The sequence below is a fragment of the Schistocerca piceifrons genome, chromosome 1 (genome assembly GCF_021461385.2).
Source record: "Schistocerca piceifrons isolate TAMUIC-IGC-003096 chromosome 1, iqSchPice1.1, whole genome shotgun sequence".
In the NCBI taxonomy this organism is placed as follows: Eukaryota; Metazoa; Arthropoda; class Insecta; order Orthoptera; family Acrididae; genus Schistocerca; species Schistocerca piceifrons.
The window spans coordinates 658,924,047-658,946,138 of NC_060138.1; the positions used below are offsets into that span (position 1 = coordinate 658,924,047).

At 40.1% G+C, this 22,092-nt stretch overlaps 1 protein-coding gene across 2 annotated transcripts in view; it reads right to left on the reverse strand.

Moving 5' to 3' along the window:
• The window catches only part of LOC124805447 (calcium-independent protein kinase C), a 236,400-nt gene that overhangs the window by 145,685 nt on the left and 68,623 nt on the right, over positions 1-22,092 (reverse strand). For both annotated transcript variants that reach the window (XM_047266011.1, XM_047266020.1), the window contains exon 3: positions 13,206-13,353. In XM_047266011.1, the coding sequence (XP_047121967.1) occupies positions 13,206-13,353 (148 nt within the window). The remainder of the gene's footprint in view (positions 1-13,205; positions 13,354-22,092) is intronic.

The following is a 22,092-nucleotide window of genomic DNA, read 5'->3' on the forward strand; positions in this document are numbered from 1 at the left end:
CAACACAAAGTGGATTTAAAGATGATGCACACATGTTTATTTATTTACAAATTACAAACGTAATCAAACTGATGATTTTGTCAGACGTCATACATTTGTGTGCAGTGATCTCAGATCACTAACTTGGAATGTAGTAATGATAATAATGAAATGCTTAACTTTAACAATGATATTGCAGTAGTACTGAACATAATATTTCTAATGCTAGTAGCTTTTTCAGTAGTTTCATATGTTACAGTCTGGATAATTAACTGATCTGGCCTTGTAACATTGGCCAACATGGCCTCGATATACTGGAACTATGAATGGCTGAAAGCAATGGGGAAACTAGCTGAAAGCAAGGGGAAACTACAGTTGTGATTTTCTCCAAGGGCATGCAGCTCTTGAGTATGGTTAAATATCAATGGCATCATATCTAAATTATTATGAGGTAAAATAGTCTCCCATTCAGACCTCTGGGTGGAGACTACTCAGGAGGATACTATCATAAGAAAAGAGAGATTGGCATTCTATGGGTCATGGCCTGGAATGTTAGATCCATTAATTGAACAGGGAGGTTAGACAATTTAAAAAGGGAAATTGATAGTTTGAAGTTAGATATAGGGGGAAATTAACAAGTGCAGTGGCAGGAAGACGAGGACTTCTGGTCATGTGAGTACTGGGTTATAAGTATAAAATCAAATAGGGGTAATGTAGGACTAGGTCTAATAATGAATAAGAAAATGGAAGAGTGGATAAGCTACCATGAAGACCTTATTGTAGCCAGCCTAGGGTTGAAACCAACACCCATCATAGTAGTAGAAGTTTATATACCTACTTCCTCTGAAGATGAAGACATTGAAAGAATGTATGATGAGATAAAACCAATCATTCAGACAATTACGGGAGAGGAACATTTTATTGTGATGGGAGACTGGAATTAAATAGTGGGAAAAAGAAGAGAAGAAAAATAGTAGAAGAATATAGGCTGGGGAATGTGATGAATGAGGAAGCCATCAGTAGAATTTTGTAAAGAGCATAATTTGGTCATCGCTAACACTTGACTTAAGAATCAGGAAGAGACCTTGGTCATTGGAAGGTTTCACATGAATTATGTAATGGTGTGGCAAAGACTTCAAAACTAGATTTTAAACTATTAGGCATTTCCAGGGGCAGATGTAAACATAGATCACAAATGACTGAATGAAAATTAAGTTAAAACTTAAGAAATTGCAAAAAAAATGTTGGAAATTGAGGAGATGGGATCTGGATAAGATGAACAAATCAGTGTTGAGAGTTTCAGAGAGAACTTTAGACAGCATTTGACTGAAACAGTGGAAGGGAATACAAAAGAATACAAATGAGTAGATTTAAGAGATGGAACAGTGAAGGCGGCAGAGGATCAAATGGACAAAAAGGCGAGGCCTAGTAGAAATCCTTTGATAATACAGGGTTATTACAAATGATTGAAGCGATTTCACAGCTCTACAATAACTTTATTATTTGAGATATTTTCACAATGCTTTGCACACACATACAAAAACTCAAAAAGTTTTTTTAGGCATTCACAAATGTTCGATATGTGCCCCTTTAGTGATTTGGCAGACATCAAGCCGATAATCAAGTTCCTCCCACACTCGGCACAGCATGTCCCCATCAATGAGTTCGAAAGCATAGTTGCTGCGAGCTCGCAGTTCTGGCACGTTTCTTGGTAGAGGAGGTTTAAACACTGAATCTTTCACATAACCCCACAGAAAGAAATCACGTGGGGTTAAGTCAGGATGGAGACCATGACATGAATTGCTGATCATGATCTCCACCACTAACGATCCATCGGTTTTCAAATCTCCTGTTTAAGAAACGCCGAACATCATGATGGAAGTGCGGTGGAGCACCATCCTGTTGAAAGATGAAATCGGCGCTGTCGGTCTCCAGTTGTGGCATGAGCCAATTTTCCAGCGTGTCCAGATACACGTGTCCTGTAACGTTTTTTTCGCAGAAGAAAAAGGGGCCGTAAACTTTAAACCGTGAGATTGCACAAAACACGTTAACTTTTGGTGAATTGCAAATTTGCTGCACGAATGCGTGAGGATTCTCTACCGCCCAGATTCGCACATTGTGTCTGTTCACTTCACCATTAAGAAAAAATTTTGCTTCATCACTGAAAACAAGTTTCGCACTGAACGCATCCTCTTCCATGAGCTGTTGCAACCGCGCCGAAAATTCAAAGCGTTTGACTTTGTCATCGGGTGTCAGGGCTTGTAGCAATTGTAAACGGTAAGGCTTCTGCTTTAGCCTTTTCCGTAAGATTTTCCAAACCGTCGGTTGTGGTACGTTTAGCTCCCTGCTTGCTTTATTCGTCGACTTCCGCGGGCTACGCGTGAAAATTGCCCACACGCGTTCAACCGTTTCTTCGCTCACTGCAGGCCGACCCATTGATTTCCCCTTACAGAGGCATCCAGAAGCTTTAAACTGCGCATACCATCACCAAATGGAGTTAGCAGTTGGTGAATCTTTGTTGAACTTCATCCTGAAGTGTCGTTGCACTGTTATGACTGACTGATGTGAGTGCATTTCAAGCACGACATACACTTTCTCGGCTCCTGTCGCCATTTTGTCTCACTGCGCTCTCGAGTGCTCTGGCGGCAGAAACCTGAAGTGCGGCTTCAGCCGAACAAAACTTTACGAGTTTTTCTACGTATCTGTAGTGTGTCGTAACCATATGTCAATGAATGGAGCTACAGTGAATTTATGAAATTGCTTCAATCATTTGTAATAGCCCCGTACAGGAAATACTGAATTTAACCGACAAAAGGAGAAAATACATAAATGCAGCAAATGAAGCAGATGAAAGAGGATACAGCTGTCTAAAAAATGAGATTGACCGAAAGTGAAAAATGACTAAGGAGGAATAGCTAGAGGACAAATGCAAAGCTCTAGAAGCATCTATAATGGTGGGAAAGATAGCTAACACCTAGGCGAAGATTAAAGATCCCCCTTTGGTGAAAAGAGAAGCAGCTGCACGAATGTCAGCAATCGGTGTGAGATGAGGCGAACTGTTGTCCTGACACCATGATGACTTAAATTGTGTAATTTGTCAAAAGCTAGTTCATGAAACCCTGCTGGCAAGAACGGTCTTGGTTTCCCACAGAGAGACGGTAATAAAGCGTAATGTCAGAACCTGGTACATCCTCTAACTTTAGCTCAATTGTTGCCGCTGGATCAGTGAGACAGTTGAAAAGTTCTTGAGCCGTTTTTTGTGCCTCTGTGAAGTCTATTACGCTTTAGTTGTTTGTAACAGCAGAAGCACGGGACAGGCAATCTGCTACCACATTGTTGATTCTGGCTACATGTCTGATGTCAGTAATGAACTCTGCAATAAACACTAGTTGGTTGTACTGACACAATGAACAGTTGTTGTTATTCTGCCCAAATGCATACATCAATGGCTCATGATCAGTGAAAATAGTGAATTCTCTCTCTTCCAGCTGAGGTCAAAAATATTTTACTGTGCCATATATCGTGAGGAGATCACGATTGTATGCACTCGACAGACATTGAGACGCCAAAGGCTTGTGTGAGTAAAATGCCGAAAGTTGCCAAGCACCTTCATTTAATTGTAGCAGTGTGGCTCTGATCACTGTCTGGCTCACATCCACTACTAATGCAAGGGTGAGCGAGAAGCACTGTGTCCGCTATGTTGTGTTTTGCCACTTCAAAGGCTGAATCATATCATCAATCCACTGAATTGGTGAAGTTCCCTTGACTTTTGGACCAACCAATGGTGCAATAAGTGGTTCTTGTACTTCAGTAGAGTGTGGCAGATACTGATGGTAGGAAATGAACATATCAAGAAACCGACGTAGCTCATGAGCTCTGCAGTATGGTTTCCACTTTTTCTGGTAAGGGAAATGAGCATTTTGATGAGATTCTGCGACTGCAAAACACACATTTGGCTATATTTAACACTACCCCATATTTTTTGGGCCGCTCTAAAACTTGTAACAGATGTTGTTTGTGTTGTTATGCAGTTGAAAAAAAAATTAAAACATAATATAGATACACAAATGAGCATGACAGTCCTTGCAGTACTGGGTCAATAAAATGTTGTGCAGCATTACTCAAGCTGAATGTCATGTATTTGCTTTCAAATAAACCAAAAGTGGTGACAGGTGCTGTTTGTGGAATGTCTTCTCTGCAACTGGTATCCGTATATAAGCCTTAGCACAGTCCAAAACAGTAAAAACCATTGTAGTTGTAATAGTGCAGTAGAGGCGAGGTATATCGACCTGGTACAGTCCGGGCATTGAGAGCACAGTAATCACTATGTGGGAGCCACGTGCTGCTTTTCTTAGACATAAGGTGTAGTGAAGATGACCAATGACTACTAGACGGTCATATAATCTCTTCTCTCAGCATAACATCGAATTCTGATTTTGCGATAGCTAACCGGTTGGGCACTAGATGCAGAGGGCAGCAAGTGACTGGTGGGCCATCTGTAGTCATGATATAATGTAAGGTATTGTGACATACCTCTTTGGGTGCTCCCGGGGGCCATGTCATGGCCAGAATCTGTTTGAGTAGATGGTCGTACTCTCCAGAATCTGCTTGTTTGACTTGGTCAGAGTGCTCGGCCGTGTGGCAGTGAAATCCAGAAGTCGACAGCCTGGTGATGCCATTGACCAACCACACGTTCCTGATGTCAGGTAGCAAGTTGTGCTGCGCCAACAGATTGGCACTGATGATAGGCTAGGTGACGTTTGTGTACTCCTAGGTCCAATTCAATGCACTGGGTGCCATAGGTTTTGATCGATGAATTGTTGTCAGCAGACAGGAAGAACAATGTTGTGGGTAACAATGTAGTAGTTTATGGGGAAGAATACATAAATCCAAGCTGATATCTACTAGATACTTGTTAGCCTGTCTTTCTGTCACTGACAAAGAGGCGTTGGGATCATGTTTCATAATCAGAGAAAGCATCTGACATGTGACATCTGTTGGCATTGGTGTATCTGCAAGGAGATGTACACTTACGTGCCTGGTTTCCAAATTTCTTGTGGTACCAACAGATGGAGGGTTGTTCTTGTCCTGTGGTGGAATAAGTAGTTGAGGATGTCGAGAGAGTAACTTGTCAATTCATTTGGTGAGGTGGTCGACTTTCACTGCCAGGTTGCCAGGTTATCATGATCCACATGAGTTATTGTAGCCAGTGGTAGGCTCAGATGTGTCACTGCCAGCATACCAGTCAGAGCTGCGGATGGCATGGCTTGTGTTAGATTGTTTGACACCGCCACCGCACCATTGCATGCTGCTACTGACATACTAATTGCAACCTGGCTGTAGCATCCATTATACAGTCGGCCAAGTCAGCCACTGCATCCAAGGGTCTGTCAGTCTGCGGTGCTATGATGGCTTGTATGTGTGGCAGCAGACAGCGACTCCACAATGTATGCAGCAGGCTATCAGGCACAACGATGTCTCCCTTGCTGCACAAGTGCCATAAAAACTGTAATGGTTTGTATTCTCCCACGTCTTCTTGAGTTAAGACCTGTCCTATATATTCCTCTTCTGATGTGGAAACGCGTTTTATCAGCTCAGCCTTCAATTCCTCATATGCGTTGACTGCCACCAGTACAGTGATTAAATCTTGTACTTCGCGGTGTAATGATTGTCTAATTTACTGATGACCAGTGCAAATTTTGTGGAGTCCATAGCAATACCACCACAGAGGAAGCTGGCTTTGACTTGCGCAAACCAAAGCACCAGATTGTGTAGCCAGAATGTGAGTAAGCACATTGTGAGTCTCATGACTGTTGGAATTATTTCTTCTAATGACTCTGTCATGTCATGTACAGTGGAACTGCACTTCTTGGCATTTTCAAATCACATCACAGTCACCACTTTGGCCATTACTAAAGTATCAATGATGACTGGTTTGTTAATAGCCCGAAGGCGCAAAATTATCACTGTGACCTTACAAAACAAAACTTTATTTGTGTCTGCCAAGGGAATTAGGCAGTGCACAAAGAGTAGCGAATACAGATCAGATAAATACACAATCTTGCATAGATAAATGTATCTCCGTGAAGAACATTACTTTTACTCAGTGCAACTACAAGAGAATAATAACTGATTATAAAATAGCAACATAACTATTATTCTTCAAAACAGTATGTGCACTCCATGGTGGCTGTGAAATATTCGATGCTGCAACATAAACAAAACCACATTCACATACAGCACACATGACACTTCACTGCACTGACAGAAAGTGAACTTTGTTGCTACACCTTCTACCTACAGAATTTCAAAGAATGTATTTCAGTCAACATGGTCAAAAGTTTTCTCTAAGTTGCAATTGCCATAAACATATGTTTGCCCTTCTTTAACCTATCTCCTAAAACAAGTTGCAGGGTCAGTATTGTTTCACATGTTCTTACATTCTTCCAGAACACAAAATGGCTTACCCCGAGCTCACCTTCTTCTAATTTTTCCAGTCTTTTGTAAATAATTTATGTCAATATTTTATGATCATGACTTAGTAAATTGATAATTCAGTAATATTCATGCCTGCCAGCACCTGTTCTCTCTGGAGTTGGAATTATTACATTCTTCTTTAAGTCTGGATGTATTTCACCTCTCTCAAATATTTTGTACGCCAGGTGGAGTAGTTGTGTCATGACTGGCTTTCCCAAGGATCTCAATAATTTTGAGGGAATTTCGTATATTCCAGGGACAATGTTTCCACTTAGATCTTTTAGAGATCTTTCAAATCTTCTCACAGTATCATATCTCCCATCTTGTCTTTATCTAATTCCTCTTCACTTTCTAGAACATCATCTTCAAGGTCATTTCCCATGTAGGCCCCCTCTGTGTATTCCTTCCACATTTCAGCTTCGGATTTGTGTGGCCCAGAGTGCAAAAAGATTGCCAAGAATGGGCATGTACTTATATAAAAGTCAGCAAAGCAATTTGAAACCTTCCATTGACCTATGCAGGAGAAGCACACATCCACATCAATGTCATAGTCCCACTGCCTCCTTCCAGCGGACAGCGATATATTCTAACTATGATTGATCGCCTGACACGCTGGTCCAAGGCAACTCCGATAGATGACATAACAGCAGAAACAGTAGATTCTGTGTTTACCTCAAGCTGGATTTCTCACTTTGGTTGCTCATTACATGTGACGACAGATCACAGCCACCAGTTCAAGGCTGAACTATTCTCTCAATTAGCCAAGTTCTGCGACACAGTGTACCACCAGACTACTAGTTAACATAGGGCCAGTAGTGGTTTAATTGAGTGCTGGTGTTGCGCACTCAAGGCAGCGATCATATGCCATGGATCAGACTGGACTATTGTGTTACCAATGATTTTACTGGGTCTCCGGACAGTGTACATATCTGACTTAGACACTTCACCCACAGAAATAGTGTTCAGCAACACACTATGACTTTCTGGAGAATTTGGCGAAGCACCACCACCACCACCACAGACACTTGGTCAGGATCATAATGACATTATAGTTAAGCTCAGGAAACATGTCATTCCACTTTGCCCTCTCCAAGTTTCAAGACACAGCTTTCCTGCTACCTATGTTCCGGAGGTAAAATAGTCCCCCATTCGGATCTCCGGGCGGGGACTACTCAGGAGGACGTCGTTATCAGGAGAAAGAAAACTGGCGTTCTACGGATCGGAGCGTGGAATGTCAGATCCCTTAATCGGGCAGGTAGGTTAGAAAATTTAAAAAGGGAAATGGATAGGTTAAAGTTAGATATAGTGGGAATTAGTGAAGTTCGGTGGCAGGAGGAACAAGACTTTTGGTCAGGTGATTACAGGGTTATAAATACAAAATCAAATAGGGGTAATGCAGGAGTAGGTTTAATAATGAATAAAAAGTAGGAGTGCAGGTTAGCTACTACAAACAGCATAGTGAACGCATTATTGTGGCCAAGATAGACACAAAGCCCATGCCTACTACAGTAGTACAAGTTTATATGCCAACTAGCTCTGCAGATGATGAAGAAATAGATGAAATGTATGACGAGATAAAAGAAATTATTCAGGTAGAGAAGCAAGACGAAAATTTAATAGTCATGGGTGACTGGAATTCGTCAGTAGGAAAAGGGAGAGAAGGAAACATAGTAGGTGAATATGGATTGGGGGGAAGAAATGAAAGAGGAAGCCGCCTTGTAGAATTTTGCACAGAGCATAACTTAATCATAGCTAACACTTGGTTCAAGAATCATAAAAGAAGGTTGTATACCTGGAAGAATCCTGGAGATACTAAAAGGTATCAGATAGATTATATAATGGTAAGACAGAGATTTAGGAACCAGGTTTTAAATTGTAAGACATTTCCAGGGGCAGATGTGGATTCTGACCACAATCTATTGGTTATGAACTGCAGATTGAAACTGAAGAAACTGCAAAAAGGCGGGAATTTAAGGAGATGGGACCTGGATAAACTGAAAGAACCAGAGGTTGTAGAGAGTTTCAGGGAGAGCATAAGGGAACAATTGACAGGAATGGAGGAAAGAAATACAGTAGAAGAAGAATGGGTAGCTCTGAGGGATGAAGTAGTGAAGGCAGCAGACGATCAAGTACGTAAAAAGACGAGGGCTAATAGAAATCCTTGGGTAACAGAAGAAATATTGAATTTAATTGATGAAAGGAGAAAATATAAAAATGCAGTAAATGAAACAGGCAAAAAGGAATACAAACGTCTCAAAAATGAGATCGACAGGAAGTGCAAAATGGCTAAGCAGGGATGGCTAGAGGACAAATGTAAGGATGTAGAGGCTTGTCTCACTAGGGGTAAGATAGATACTGCCTACAGGAAAATTAAAGAGACCTTTGGAGAGAAGAGAACCACTTGTATGAATATCAAGAGCTCAGATGGCAACCCAGTTCTAAGCAAAGAAGGGAAGGCAGAAAAGTGGAAGGAGTATATAGAGGGTTTATAAAAGGGCGATGTACTTGAGGACAATATTATGGAAATGGAAGAGGATGTAGATGAAGATGAAATGGGAGATAAGATACTGCGTGAAGAGTTTGACAGAGCACTGAAAGACCTGAGTCGAAACAAGGACCCGGGAGTAGACAACATTCCATTAGAACTACTGATGGCCTTGGGAGAGCCAGTCCTGACGAAACTCTACCATCTGGTGAGCAAGATGTATGAGACAGGCGAAATACCCTCAGACTTCAAGAAGAATATAATAATTCCAATCCCAAAGAAAGCAGGTGTTGACAGATGTGAAAATTACCGAACTATCAGTTTAATAAGTCACAGCTCCAAAATACTAACGCGAATTCTTTACAGACGAATGGAAAAACTAGTAGAAGCGGACCTCGGGGAAGATCAGTTTGGATTCCGTAGAAATGTTGGAACACGTGAGGCAATACTAACCTTACGACTTATCTTAGAAGAAAGATTAAGAAAAAGCAAACCTACGTTTCTAGGATTTGTAGACTTTGAGAAAGCTTTTGACAACGTTAACTGGAATACTCTCTTTCAAATTCTGAAGGTGGCAGGGGTAAAATACAGGGAGCGAAAGGCTATTTACAATTTGTACAGAAACCAGATGGCAGTTATAAGAGTAGAGGGGCACGAAAGGGAAGCAGTGGTTGGGAAAGGAGTGAGGCAGGGTTGTAGCCTCTCCCCGATGTTGTTCAATCTGTATATCGAGCAAGCAGTAACGGAAACAAAAGAAAAATTCGGATTAGGTATTAAAATTCATGGAGAAGAAGTAAAAACTTTGAGGTTCGCCGATGACATTGTAATTCTGTCAGAGACAGCAAAGGACTTGGAAGTGCAGTTGAACGGAATGGACAGTGTCTTGAAAGGAGGATATAAGATGAACATCAACAAAAGCAAAACGAGGATAATGGAATGTAGTCAAATTAAATCGGGTGATGCTGAGGGAATTAGATTAGGAAATGAGACACTTAAAGTAGTAAAGGAGTTTTGCTATTTAGGGAGTAAAATAACTGATGATGGTCGATGTAGAGAGGATATAAAATGTAGACTGGCAATGGCAAGGAAATTGTTTCTGAAGAAGACAAATTTGTTAACATCGAGTATAGATTTAAGTGTCAGGAAGTCGTTTCTGAAAGTATTTGTATGGTGTGTAGCCATGTATGGAAGTGAAACATGGACGATAACCAGTTTGGACATGAAGAGAATAGAAGCTTTCGAAATGTGGTGCTACAGAAGAATGCTGAAGATAAGGTGGGTAGATCACGTAACTAATGAGGAGGTATTGAATAGGATTGGGGAGAAGAGAAGTTTGTGGCACAACTTGACTACAAGAAGGGATCGGTTGGTAGGACACGTTTTGAGGCATCAAGGGATCACAAATTTAGCATTGGAGGGCAGCGTGGAGGGTAAAAATCGTAGAGGGAGACCAAGAGATGAATACACTAAGCGGGTTCAGAAGGATGTAGGTTGCAGTAGGTACTGGGAGATGAAGAAGCTTGCACAGGATAGAGTAGCATGGAGAGCTGCATCAAACCAGTCTCAGGACTGAAGACCACAGCAACAACAACAACAATGTTCTTCATGATTTAGTGTCCTGCACTCACGTCAGGCTCTGTGCAGATGGCATTAGATTTGCACTACAACAGCCATACGCTGGCCCATACAAGATGTTGCAATGAGGAGAACACACCTTTGAGATACTCCTAAATGGAAAATCATCTACAGTGTCAACTGATAGGAGTGAAACAAGGTTATGCTCTGCATGAGGATCCTGCTTACAACTGCCCACGACCGCAACTTCCTGCTCTAGCACTGACACCATTTCCCTTTGTTGCAGAACTGCCTCCAGCTGTTGCAGAACCCCCTTCTATTATCAAAGTACCACCACCAACCTGCACGATGAGATAGGGTTGGCATGCGCACTTCCCTGCGCATTACCTGGACGGTGCTTCGCATTCACCAAGGTTGCTGTTGTAGCAACAAAGTTCACTTTCTGTAGTGTAGCAAAGTGCCACATGTGTTGTGCGTGAGCGTGGTTTTGTTTATATCGCAGCTATCAGTGGACCTTCCATGCTAGCCACCAGGGGTGCTGGAATTAGCGTTGAATATTTCACAGCCATTATGGAGCATACATATTGTTTTGAGAAATAATAGCTCTGTTTTTATTTTCTAGTCAGTTATTACTCTTTTGTAGTTATGCCAAGTAAAAGTAATGTTCTTCTTGGAAATACATTTATCTATGTAAGATTGTGTATTTATCCAATCTGTTTTCGCTATTCTTGTGTACCACCTTATTCCCTCGGAGGATGCAAATAAAGCATTGTTCTGCAAGGTCAAAGTGATAATTTCTTGCACCTCCGGACTATTAACAAACCGGTCAGCATTGGTACATCAGTAATGGTCAAAAAGATATAAAATGCAGCAAGTGGAAGGTTATATACAGCTTGTACAGAAACCAGGGTGCACATATAACATTTGAAAGACATGAAAGGGAAGCAATAGTTGGAGAAAACTTTGCAGAAGGAGTTAAAGTTCATGCAGAAGAAATAAAAGCTGTGCAGTTTGCTGATGAAATTGTAATTCTGTCAGATTCAGTACAGGCCTTGTAAGAATAGTTAAACAGAATAGATACTGTCTTGAAATGAGGTTACAAGATGTGTATCAACAGAAGTAAAACATGGGTGACGGAATGTAATCGAATTACATCAAGGGATACCGAGGATCTTAGGAAATGAGGCACTAAAAGTACTGATGACACCTGAAGTAGAGAGGATAAAATGTAGAGTTCTGTGAAGTTTTACAAGGATCAAGGAGGAAGACTGACTGTGTCATTGATCATTTAGACAAAACTAGAGGGAATTTTATAATCAGCAGCATGATTGTTGATTTTCATTTCACCTAGCTACTGAATTTTCATAAATCCCATCTCCCTCAATTGATTTTTTTTCTTTTATCAAACATGGAAGCATCAGCTTCTACAAACTAACAGGGTCACCAAGTTTTGTCTGTTTTTTTTTTTCCTTTTTTTTCTCCCCCCCCCCCCCCCACCCCCCCAATCCCACCCCCACCCACCCCCTGCATGGTGAGTAGTCATATCATTGAGACAGTTCTAATAATACTTACTACGTTTAGTCAACAAAACTCGCTTTTTGTGCTATCTAAAAATATAAAAATTGGCCAGGTGTAAGATTCTCACTCTGAGGGTGCCATAAAAACTTAATTATCCATATAGACAGTTCATCCATTCAAGGTATCGAGGACCTCAATGATTTTTACCTATTATTGACATGATACAAGCAAGGTATTGGTCTCAGGAATTCCAAGACTCTCAAGAATGTTTTAATTTCATGTTTGATGTCAGATAACAAATGGTAAAAGAAACATTTTTGTGTGTGATAATTACAAAATAATAATTTTCTGATTCTTTATCTTTTACTTGTACTGTGAAACCTTTCTTCTGGCCAAATTTCACGATTCTACATCAAGAGGAAGTACGCTATAGGTTTTAATCAGTGAGTTTGCAAGTATCAAAACTTGTGACAAAAATCGCCATATCTTTGAATTATATAAACTTAGAAACTTCACATATTTACACCATCAAAGGACTGATATGGGACATAAATTTCTATTCAATATGTCGACCCATTGCTGATGAAAAGAGGTCTTAATACACAGAGGGACAGACAGATAGTTGGATAATGAATGACAAAAAAAGTTTTTTTTCATGTGATATAGTTACAAATTAACAAGTTTGGATTTTTTTTCCCTTTACTTATGCTGTGAAACCTTTCTTCCTCCCAAACTTCTTGGTTCTAGATCCATGGGAAGTACCCGACAGGTTTCGATGAGTGAGTTTGCGAGTATCGAAATATTTGACATTAATTGACATATCTTTTGATTACATTGACTTATAAGCTGTTTTACATCACCAAGGGATTGTGATCTTAATATGTGACATAAATTTTAACTCGATACATCTCACCATTTACGAGGAAAAGGGTTCTGAATAGTCGGACAGACAGACAGACAGACAGACAGATGGGCAGACAACAAGTGATCCTAGAAGGGTTCGCTTTTTACTAGTTGAGATACAGAACCATAAAAATATAAAATGTTCATTCCTAGAAGTGCCAAATAATTAAGTGTCACTCTGAAAGGAAAAATATTTCTTATACCATAAGTTGTACCAATGCTATGCTACATTTCAGTAATAGGTAAGTTGAAACTGCATCTAACAAACCATATAAAATCCCGACAGTGTGAACAGAAAGTGGGCTGCCGAAGAAAAGTTGCCATAAATTTGTGTCCATTTACTTGATGGACACGTCTGCGCATTGCACCACGTCGGCGATTGAAGCCTTGTCGTTCTTTGAACTCCCGAGGCTTTTCTGTAAGAAACAACACACATAAGAAGCTTACATATTTGTGTTGTGCTTATAAAATATCACTCATACAGTTTACACTGAGTAATTTTAAAAATATTATTGTCAATTTTAATGATGGATGTGCTCATACTGTAAAGGCATTACACAGCATAACGAGAAGAGTTTCCCACAAGATATCTTGTAAAATAATTGTGACAGTTGTAAATGGTTTTCTGTATAAGAATACCATAAGTATATCTAATGAGATATTATTTTATAATAGAATAACAGAATCTTCAAAAATATTTAGTTATTTCATGGAAAAACTAGATTAGATGTGTATTTATTCCCACTACTTCCAAAAGTACACAAATTATCATCTTCTATTCATGCAGTAGAGGATATAATTACAACATATTTTATCAATGGTTTTAATCTTCACTGTGGATTAATTGTACTCATTCAGTTGCCACATTTGACTGAGTCACTGGAGAGCATTGACCACTCTAGAGTTATTTGTTTCTAAGGGACAATGGTCAGCAGTTTGTCCATCCAGACATGCCTAACCATCTCTCGTCACTGCGAGGGTGAGAACAACAGCGACTGCAGTTTTGGTTGATCAGCTGTTGTAGCTTGTGGCACTCCAGCCTCATACACTAAATGGTGGACATGTATATTTTGCACTGTGAATGTTAATGTAACTGTATGTAATAAGTGATTCTCTAACACATATCATTTTTCATTGCAGCCTGAATGGATCGAACCATTGCACAGTCCTCCTAAATTCATGGTCCTCTGATAACATTTACACTTTATACTTTTTTTGTGGATGCTAACATTTTGGTTCTTCCAGGCTGAATTGTGATGGATTTGATGACATAATGTCCAGCAGCAGCCATTCATTGGCAGAACAGCAGGGACAAGCTTCAATGGAGCAGCATGTTCGTTCAGCCGGGAGCAGCAACATGGCACACCTATACGGTAACTACCTTGGTCTGGCTATCCTGCTTCCAGTTGTTCCCACTTATTTTAACAGCTGTTTCTGCTGTTGCCTGCCACTATTAGCTTTCCATCACAAATGAAGTTTTAAGAAAGAAACTTGTTACTACATGCTCGATGACAAAAGAAAGTCTCATGCAGGTGTTACAGTTTACAAATGAATTCCATGTAACAGGTAAATCAGACACTCTGGGTAATAGTGTCAGCCTAGAACAGTTTCCAAAGATTGGTGAGAAGTATTAGAAAATATGGTTAAAAAAAAACCTCCTAGAGAGAGACAGAAAGAGAGAGCAATTCGGATGAATCATGCCAATGCAGGTGATAAGGTTTTTTTCAGATGTTGGATCTACCTTGAGTACATCAAAATATAGCATCAAGCTGCCCACCATAAAAGTGTCACGATTTACTGGTGATGTAATGCAATTCAGACATTTTTGTGACATGTTTGTGAGTTTTGTCATAAATAATGATGAATTAGAGGACACTGCTAAGTATCATCATTTACTTAGTTCATTAACTGTAAATGTTGGTCTTCCAGAGACTAATTTCAATATAGCTTTTGATTTGGTTTGCAATAGATACTTGTACAATAATACTCAGTTGATTGCACCGGCAAATGCAAAGAATGAAATTACAATGAAATCCAGACCATTATCTGTTTACAGGCATTGATAAATATCAATGGGGACAGTAGAAAATGTGTGCCCCAACCGAGATAGAGCATCTACCATGCAAGCAGGAGATCCTGGGTTCGTGTACCGGTTGAGGCACACATTTTCAACTGTCCCTGTTGATATTTATCAACACTTGTAAGTAGCTAATGGTCTGAATTTGATTGTAATTTCATGCTTCGAGAGCTGCAAGATCACCAATGGTACCTGTTCTTTTGGACATGTCCAAAAGAACAGATACTATCTTCACATTCAAAGAAACCATTAAGCTATTGTCAATGAGAAAGGCACGTGCAAGTGAGCTTTGTGCACTCCTGAATGAGTCTTTAAGCACTGTGCAAGTGTTGATGGCATTACAGCACAAGGTCTCTTTGCAAGTCTTCATTACGTCACAGCTCCTTATAGCATGAATTGAACAGTCTATAAGAACAGAATTTGAAGCCAGTCCGTGTTCAAACAGCTTTCTGACATTCAAAGAAACATGTGCTTTTCTCAAAAACAAATACAAATCAGTTGAAATTGTCGCAAGGTTACAGTACCACTATGTCATGGTATATCTGATAATAAACAAGAGAATGCCTCCAATGGCAAGCAGTGGAGTATCTGAGAAAGATTTACATCACTACTACTGCTGCAAGCATCATTTGCAACAAGCCTAACATGTTGCACAAGTGCAGCAAATTCAATCAAACTGCATGTAGCAAACACAAAGCCATTGTGATGCACAACACTGTGTGCTACAACTGTATGAAGAGTGCCCACAGGGATTCTCAATGCACATCCATTACCTGCCCTACTTGTGGAAAATGACACCACATGTTACTGCATGCAGCATTACAATGTGCACAATATGGCATAAGGAAGAATTGTCCAACTGATATGCAACATGAGCACTATAAGAAACATCAATCAAGTACATCAAGTTACTGTTCATTGAAGGTCAGCCCGGGCAAACGAGTGCTTCTTTTGACAGCAAGAATAAAGTTGCAAGAGAGCTTTGGCAAATGGCAGACTTGTTGTACTCTATTACATTGAGGGTCACAGTCATGCTTCATACTGAAAGCATGTGCACAGTGCCTCAAATTTCAAAGGTGATACAGCCGAGTACCAAGTCAAGGAATATGCGCAACACTTTCACAAACAAAACAGCGTCTGTGTACAAGTGGGCTCCTGCATAAGCAACTAATGTTGTCTGTTGAATGTTTAGTTTTGCTGGAGAAAATGACAGAGATGAGTAAGTAGAACTTGCCAAATGGACAATTCACTAATTCAGATTTGTGGTGTCGTGGCAAGATACACATATTGCTAGGAGCTGAATTTTGTATGTACATTCAAAATTCAAGGGCTGTCTTCAGAAAAGCTGATCATCCTGTTTTCCAAGAGACAGAACTAGATTAGATTGTATCAGGACAGTATCAAATGGTAAAGGATAGTAATTTGTCATGGCAGCCTGTCACATCATGCTTTGTAAACTGATGTTCAAACATTTGAAGAAATTCTGGGGATAGAAGAATTACTTTGAGGAATAACAATGAAAGGAGAGGAAGAGTACAACGCATTCTTTGTGGAATGCACGAGGAATGATTCCACAGGAAGATTCATTGTCCTCCTTTGATTTTGTGGAGAGAAAAATCAATTAGGCAATTCTTTCCACAATGCAGTAAATGCTTCTCTCAGGCTGAACAGAGATGAGTGAGACAACAGAAACTTAAGGCAAGCTACACTGCATCCATGAGGCAATATGAAGACATTCGTGGGGAACTATGTGTCAGAGAGACTGTGGCCTCAGTTGCCTGAGACTGCAGTCGTGTGTGTGAGTTGCGTTTGCATGAGTGCATATATGTGTGTTTCCTGTCTAGTTCTGACAAAGGCTTTACTGGCTGAAAGCTATTATTTGTGACTGTCTTTTTGTTGTGCCTATCTGCGACTCAGCATCTCCACTTTATGGCGAGTAGGAACTTTTATTTCACAACATTGTTACATTCCATTGTTTGACATAATGTTGACAGTATTATTCACATCAATCACATTTAGAAAAAGAGAGTTCATTCTGTATACACATATGTGCACTTTTTGGAACAACCTATACTGACAGTATTTTTTCTTTGTTTTTAGAACTTCTATATTTACATCTGCAACTACAGATGCTCTGTAAACTACTATTAATTGCATGGTGGAGCATACTTCCCATTGTACCAGTTATTAGGGCTTCTTCCCATTCCAGTCACATATGGAGTGTGGAAGGAATAAATGTTTAAATGCCTTTATGGATGCTACAATTAATTATATCTTCTCCGCACGATTCATATGTGAGCCTACAGTCATCATTTAAAGCTAGTATTTGAAACTTTGTAAGTAGGCTTTCTCAGGACAGTTTGCATCTATCTTCAAGTATCTGCCAGCTCAATTTCTTCAGCATCTCTGTGACACTCTCCCATTGGCCAAACAAACCTGTAACCATTTGTGTTGCCCTTCTTTATATATTTTCAATATCACCCATTAGTCCTATTTGGTATGGGTCCCATACATTTGAGCAGTATTCTAGAATGGGTTGCATAAGTGATTTCTAAGCAATTTCTCCACAGGCAATTTGCTTTTTCTCAGTGTTCTACCAATGAACCGAAATCTGCCAGCTGCTTTACCTATGGCTGAGAGTACATGATCATTCTGTTTCATATTCTGACAAATTGTTGCATCCAGATATCTGTTATGAGTTGACTAAATTCAAATTTTGACTCATGGATACTGTAATCTTAGAATATTATGTAGTTTTCATTCTGTGAAGTGCACAATTTTACGTTTCTTAAGCCACCGTCAGCCCATGAAGTATCAGTGCTGAGCATTTACAGTCATCATGCCTGTGCAGATACTGAAGTGGCAAGGTAGGAAGTCTTACATATACGATGCCCCTATTCTTTTCTTTTTCCATTTTCCTGGTGTTAACTTGGGCCATAATGGACCCAGCATTTCTGCATTGTTGTCTGGAACAGTTGCACCTACAGAAGGACAGAGAGCAACAGCAGTATCAGCAGCAACAGGAGCAGGTGCAGGCACTGATAAACCAAAATGTGGACTTCCTTCATCCCCTTGTCTTGCCAGTGGGGGAAGGGTGGGGGTGGGGGGAGGGGGTGTGCAAGGCACATGCTGTGCAGTTTCTCACCCCTGCCACCCCCAACACTGCCAGTTTTGATGAGGCAAAGGAAAGAGGGGGGAGGGGGGGGGCAGAATTATCTGCACCAGTTCTTCTGCACAGCCAGGTAAGGCATACGGTCTATCCAGATGATAAGGTGATTTTGTTTTCCAGCAGTGCAGGTTTATATGAAGTTGTCCAAAATTTGAAGCTCTATACTGAGACTGAGAAACTCCCATTTGACAAGCTTTGTTGGTTGCTTACATGTTGCTGTTGTGGTCTTCAGTCCTGAGACTGGTTTGATGCAGCTCTCCATGCTACTCTATCCTGTGCAAGATTCTTCGTCTCCCAGTACTTACTGCAACCTACATCCTTCTAAATCTGCTTAGTGTATTCATCTCTTGGTCTCCCTCTATGATTTTTACCCTCCACACTGCCCTCCAATGCTAAATTTGTGATCCCTTGATGCCTCAGAACATGTCCTACCAACTGATCCCTTCTTCTAGTCAAGTTGTGCCACAAACTCCTCTTCTCCCCAATTCTATTCAATACCTCCTCATTAGTTATGTGATCTACCCATCTAATCTTCAGCATCCTTCTGTAGCACAACATTTGGAAAGCTTCTATTCTTTTCTTATCCAAACTATTTATCATCCATGTTTCACTTCCATACGTCGCTACACTCCATACAAATACTTTCAGAAATGATTTCCTGACACTTAAATCAATACTCAATGAAACAAATTTCTCTTCTTCAGAAACGCTTTCTTTGCCATTGCCAGTCTACATTTTATATCCTCTATACTTCGACCATCATCAGTTATTTTCTCCCCAAATAGCAAAACTCCTTTACTACTTTAAGTATGTCATTTCCTAATCTAATTCCCTCAGCATCACCTGATTTAATTAGACTACATTCCATTATCCTCGTTTTGCTTTTGTTGATGTTCGTCTTATATCCTCCTTTCAAGACACTGTCCATTCCGTTCAACTGCTCTTCCAAGTCCCTTGCTGTCTCTGACAGAATTACAATTTCATCGGTGAACCTCAAAGTTTTTATTTCTTCTCCATGGATTTTAATGCCTACTCCAAACTTTTCTTTTGTTTCCTTTACTGCTTGCTCAATATACAGATTGAATAACATTGGGGATAGGCTACAACCCTGTCTCACTCCCTTCCCAACCGCTGCTTCCCTTTCGTGCCCCTCGACTCTTATAACTGCCATCTGGTTTCTGTACAAATTGTAAATAGCCTTTCGCTCCCTGTATTTTACACCTGCCACCTTTAGAATTTGAAAGAGAGTATTCCAGTCAACATTGTCAAAAGCTTTCTCCAAGTCTACAAATGCTAGAAACATAGGTTTGCCTTTCCTTAATCTTTCTTCTAAGATAAGTCGTAAGGTCAGTATTGCCTCATGTGTTCCAACATTTCTACGGAATCCAAACTGATCTTCCCTGAGGTCAGCTTCTACCAGTTTTTCCATTCTTCTGTAAAGAATTCGTGTTAGTATTTTGCAGCTGTGACTTATTAAACTGATAGTTCGGTAATTTTTGCGTCTGTAAACACCTGCTTTCTTTGGGATTGGAATTATTATATTCTTGTTGAAGTCTGAGGGTATTTTGCCTGTCTCATACATCTTGCTCACCAGATGGTAGAGTTTTGTCAGGACTGGCTCTCCCAAGGCCATCAGTAGTTCTAATGGAATGTTGTCTACTCCCGGGTCCTTGTTTCGACTCAGGCCTTTCAGAGCTCTATCAAACCCTTCACGCAGTATCGTATCTCCCATTTCATCTTCATCTACATCCTCTTCCATTTCTATAATATTGTCGTCAAGTACATCACCCTTGTATAGACCCTCTATATACTCCTTCCACCTTTCTGCTTTCCCGTCTTTGTTTAAAACTGGGTTTCCATCTGAGGTCTTGATATTCATACAAGTGGCTCTCTTTTCTCCAAAGGTCTCTTTAATTTTCCTGTAGGCAGTATCTATTTTGCCCCTAGTGAGATAAGCCTCTACATCCTTACATTTGTTCTCTAGCCATCCCTGCTTAGCCATCCTGCACTTCCTGTCGATCTCATTTTTGAGACGTTTGTATTCCTTTTTGCCTGTTTCATTTACTGCATTTCTATATTTTCTCCTTTCATCAATTAAATTCAATATTTCTTCTGTTACCCAAGGATTTCTACTAGCCCTTGTCTTTTTACCTACTTGATCCTCTGCTGCCTTCACTACTTCATCCCTCAGAGCTACCCATTCTTCTTCTACTGTATTTCTTTCCCCCATTCCTGTCAATTGTTCCCTTATGCTCTCCCTGAAACTCTGTACAACCTCTGGTTTAGTCAGTTTATCCAGGTCCCATCTCCTTAAATTCCCACCTTTTTGCAGTTTCTTCAGTTTTAATCTACAGTTCATAACCAATAGATTGTGGTCAGAGTCCACATCTGCCCCTGGAAATGTCTTACGGTTTAAAACCTGGTTCCTAAATCTCTCTCTTACCATTATATAATCTATCTGATATCTACTAGTATCTCCAGGATTCTTCCATGTATACAACCTTCTTTTATGATTCTTGAACCAAGTGTTAGCTATGATTAAGTTATGCTCTGTGCAAAATTCTGCCAGACGGCTTCCTCTTTCATTTCTTAACCCCAATCCATATTCACCTACTACGTTTCCTTCTCTCCCTTTTCCTACTATTGAATTCCAGTCACCCATAACTATTAAATTTTCGTCTCCCTTCACTATCTGAATAATTTCTTTGATTTCATCATACATTTCTTCAATTTCTTTGTCATCTGCAGAGCTAGTTGGCATATAAACTTGTACTGCTGTAGTAGGCATTGGCTTCGTGTCTATATTGGCCACAATAATACGTTCACTATGCTGTTTGTAGTAGCTTACCCGCACTCCTATTTTTTTTATTCATTATTAAACCAACTCCAGCATTACCTCTATTTGGTTGCTTACATAGTATATTCAAAATCATGTGGTGGTGGCACAGTTAAGTTTAACCAGTATACTTGGCAGTCTCATGTAGCCCAGACCACAGATCAGCAACACCTCTTGCACAAGTATCTCTTTGAGTGTCCTAAATGTGCTACCTCATATCCAGAATTGCTAATTTGGGACCCTGATTATCCAGTTAGCTCCTGATACTGAGTTTCAGACTGGGGCATAGATCTTGTCCTATGCCCAAATTGTCAAACTGCATTAGCTTATAGTGGCAGGAAGATATGCTCTATCTGATAATTGGCACGTGGCACAATTAAGTGTGCACAATAAACAGCCCATATTGCCCCTGCAGGATATCCCAGGTAGCCTCAAATCCTGCTGAGTCATCATTGTTGCCACCATTGATGATTCCGGTGCACTGGCATCACGTGCTGCTCATCCTCACCTGTGTCGAGCTCAGTAGGTTTGCACTGCTAGTAGCATCTTAATTCCTGCCAACAGAATTTTTTGGGTCTTCAGTGTTGTTCTCCTTCTGCTTAATGGGTGAGCCAATGGTCTTGCCAGTATTTTTATTTGTTGCATATTCACCAAGACAGCTCTTACATGGATACCATCAGACAGGTCATTCAGCAACTGTTTGTGACAGTTGGTGGGCCACGAGTCAATCATTGGAGAGAGTGTCAGTAATTGGAAACCCTGATGCTGGATTCTCAGGCTGCCTCTGACATCCTATGTGCATAGTCATTACTTTTCCTCAATAGCAGTTGTAGATACCAGTATTATTTTTTTAATTTTGGACAGGTCAATATTATCTCAGTTGCTTTCCTGAAAACTTTCATGTAATTTTATACAGAGTAGGTCATATTTCAAGCTAACATTTATGAAAAGGAATTACTTTATAAACTATTTTAGTTTTGATGTTACAATCAATAAGTACTAGATTTTTTTAAAGAAATATTTGAAAGTATGAATTATTTGCACACTTAAAATTTCTATTATTAATGACACAA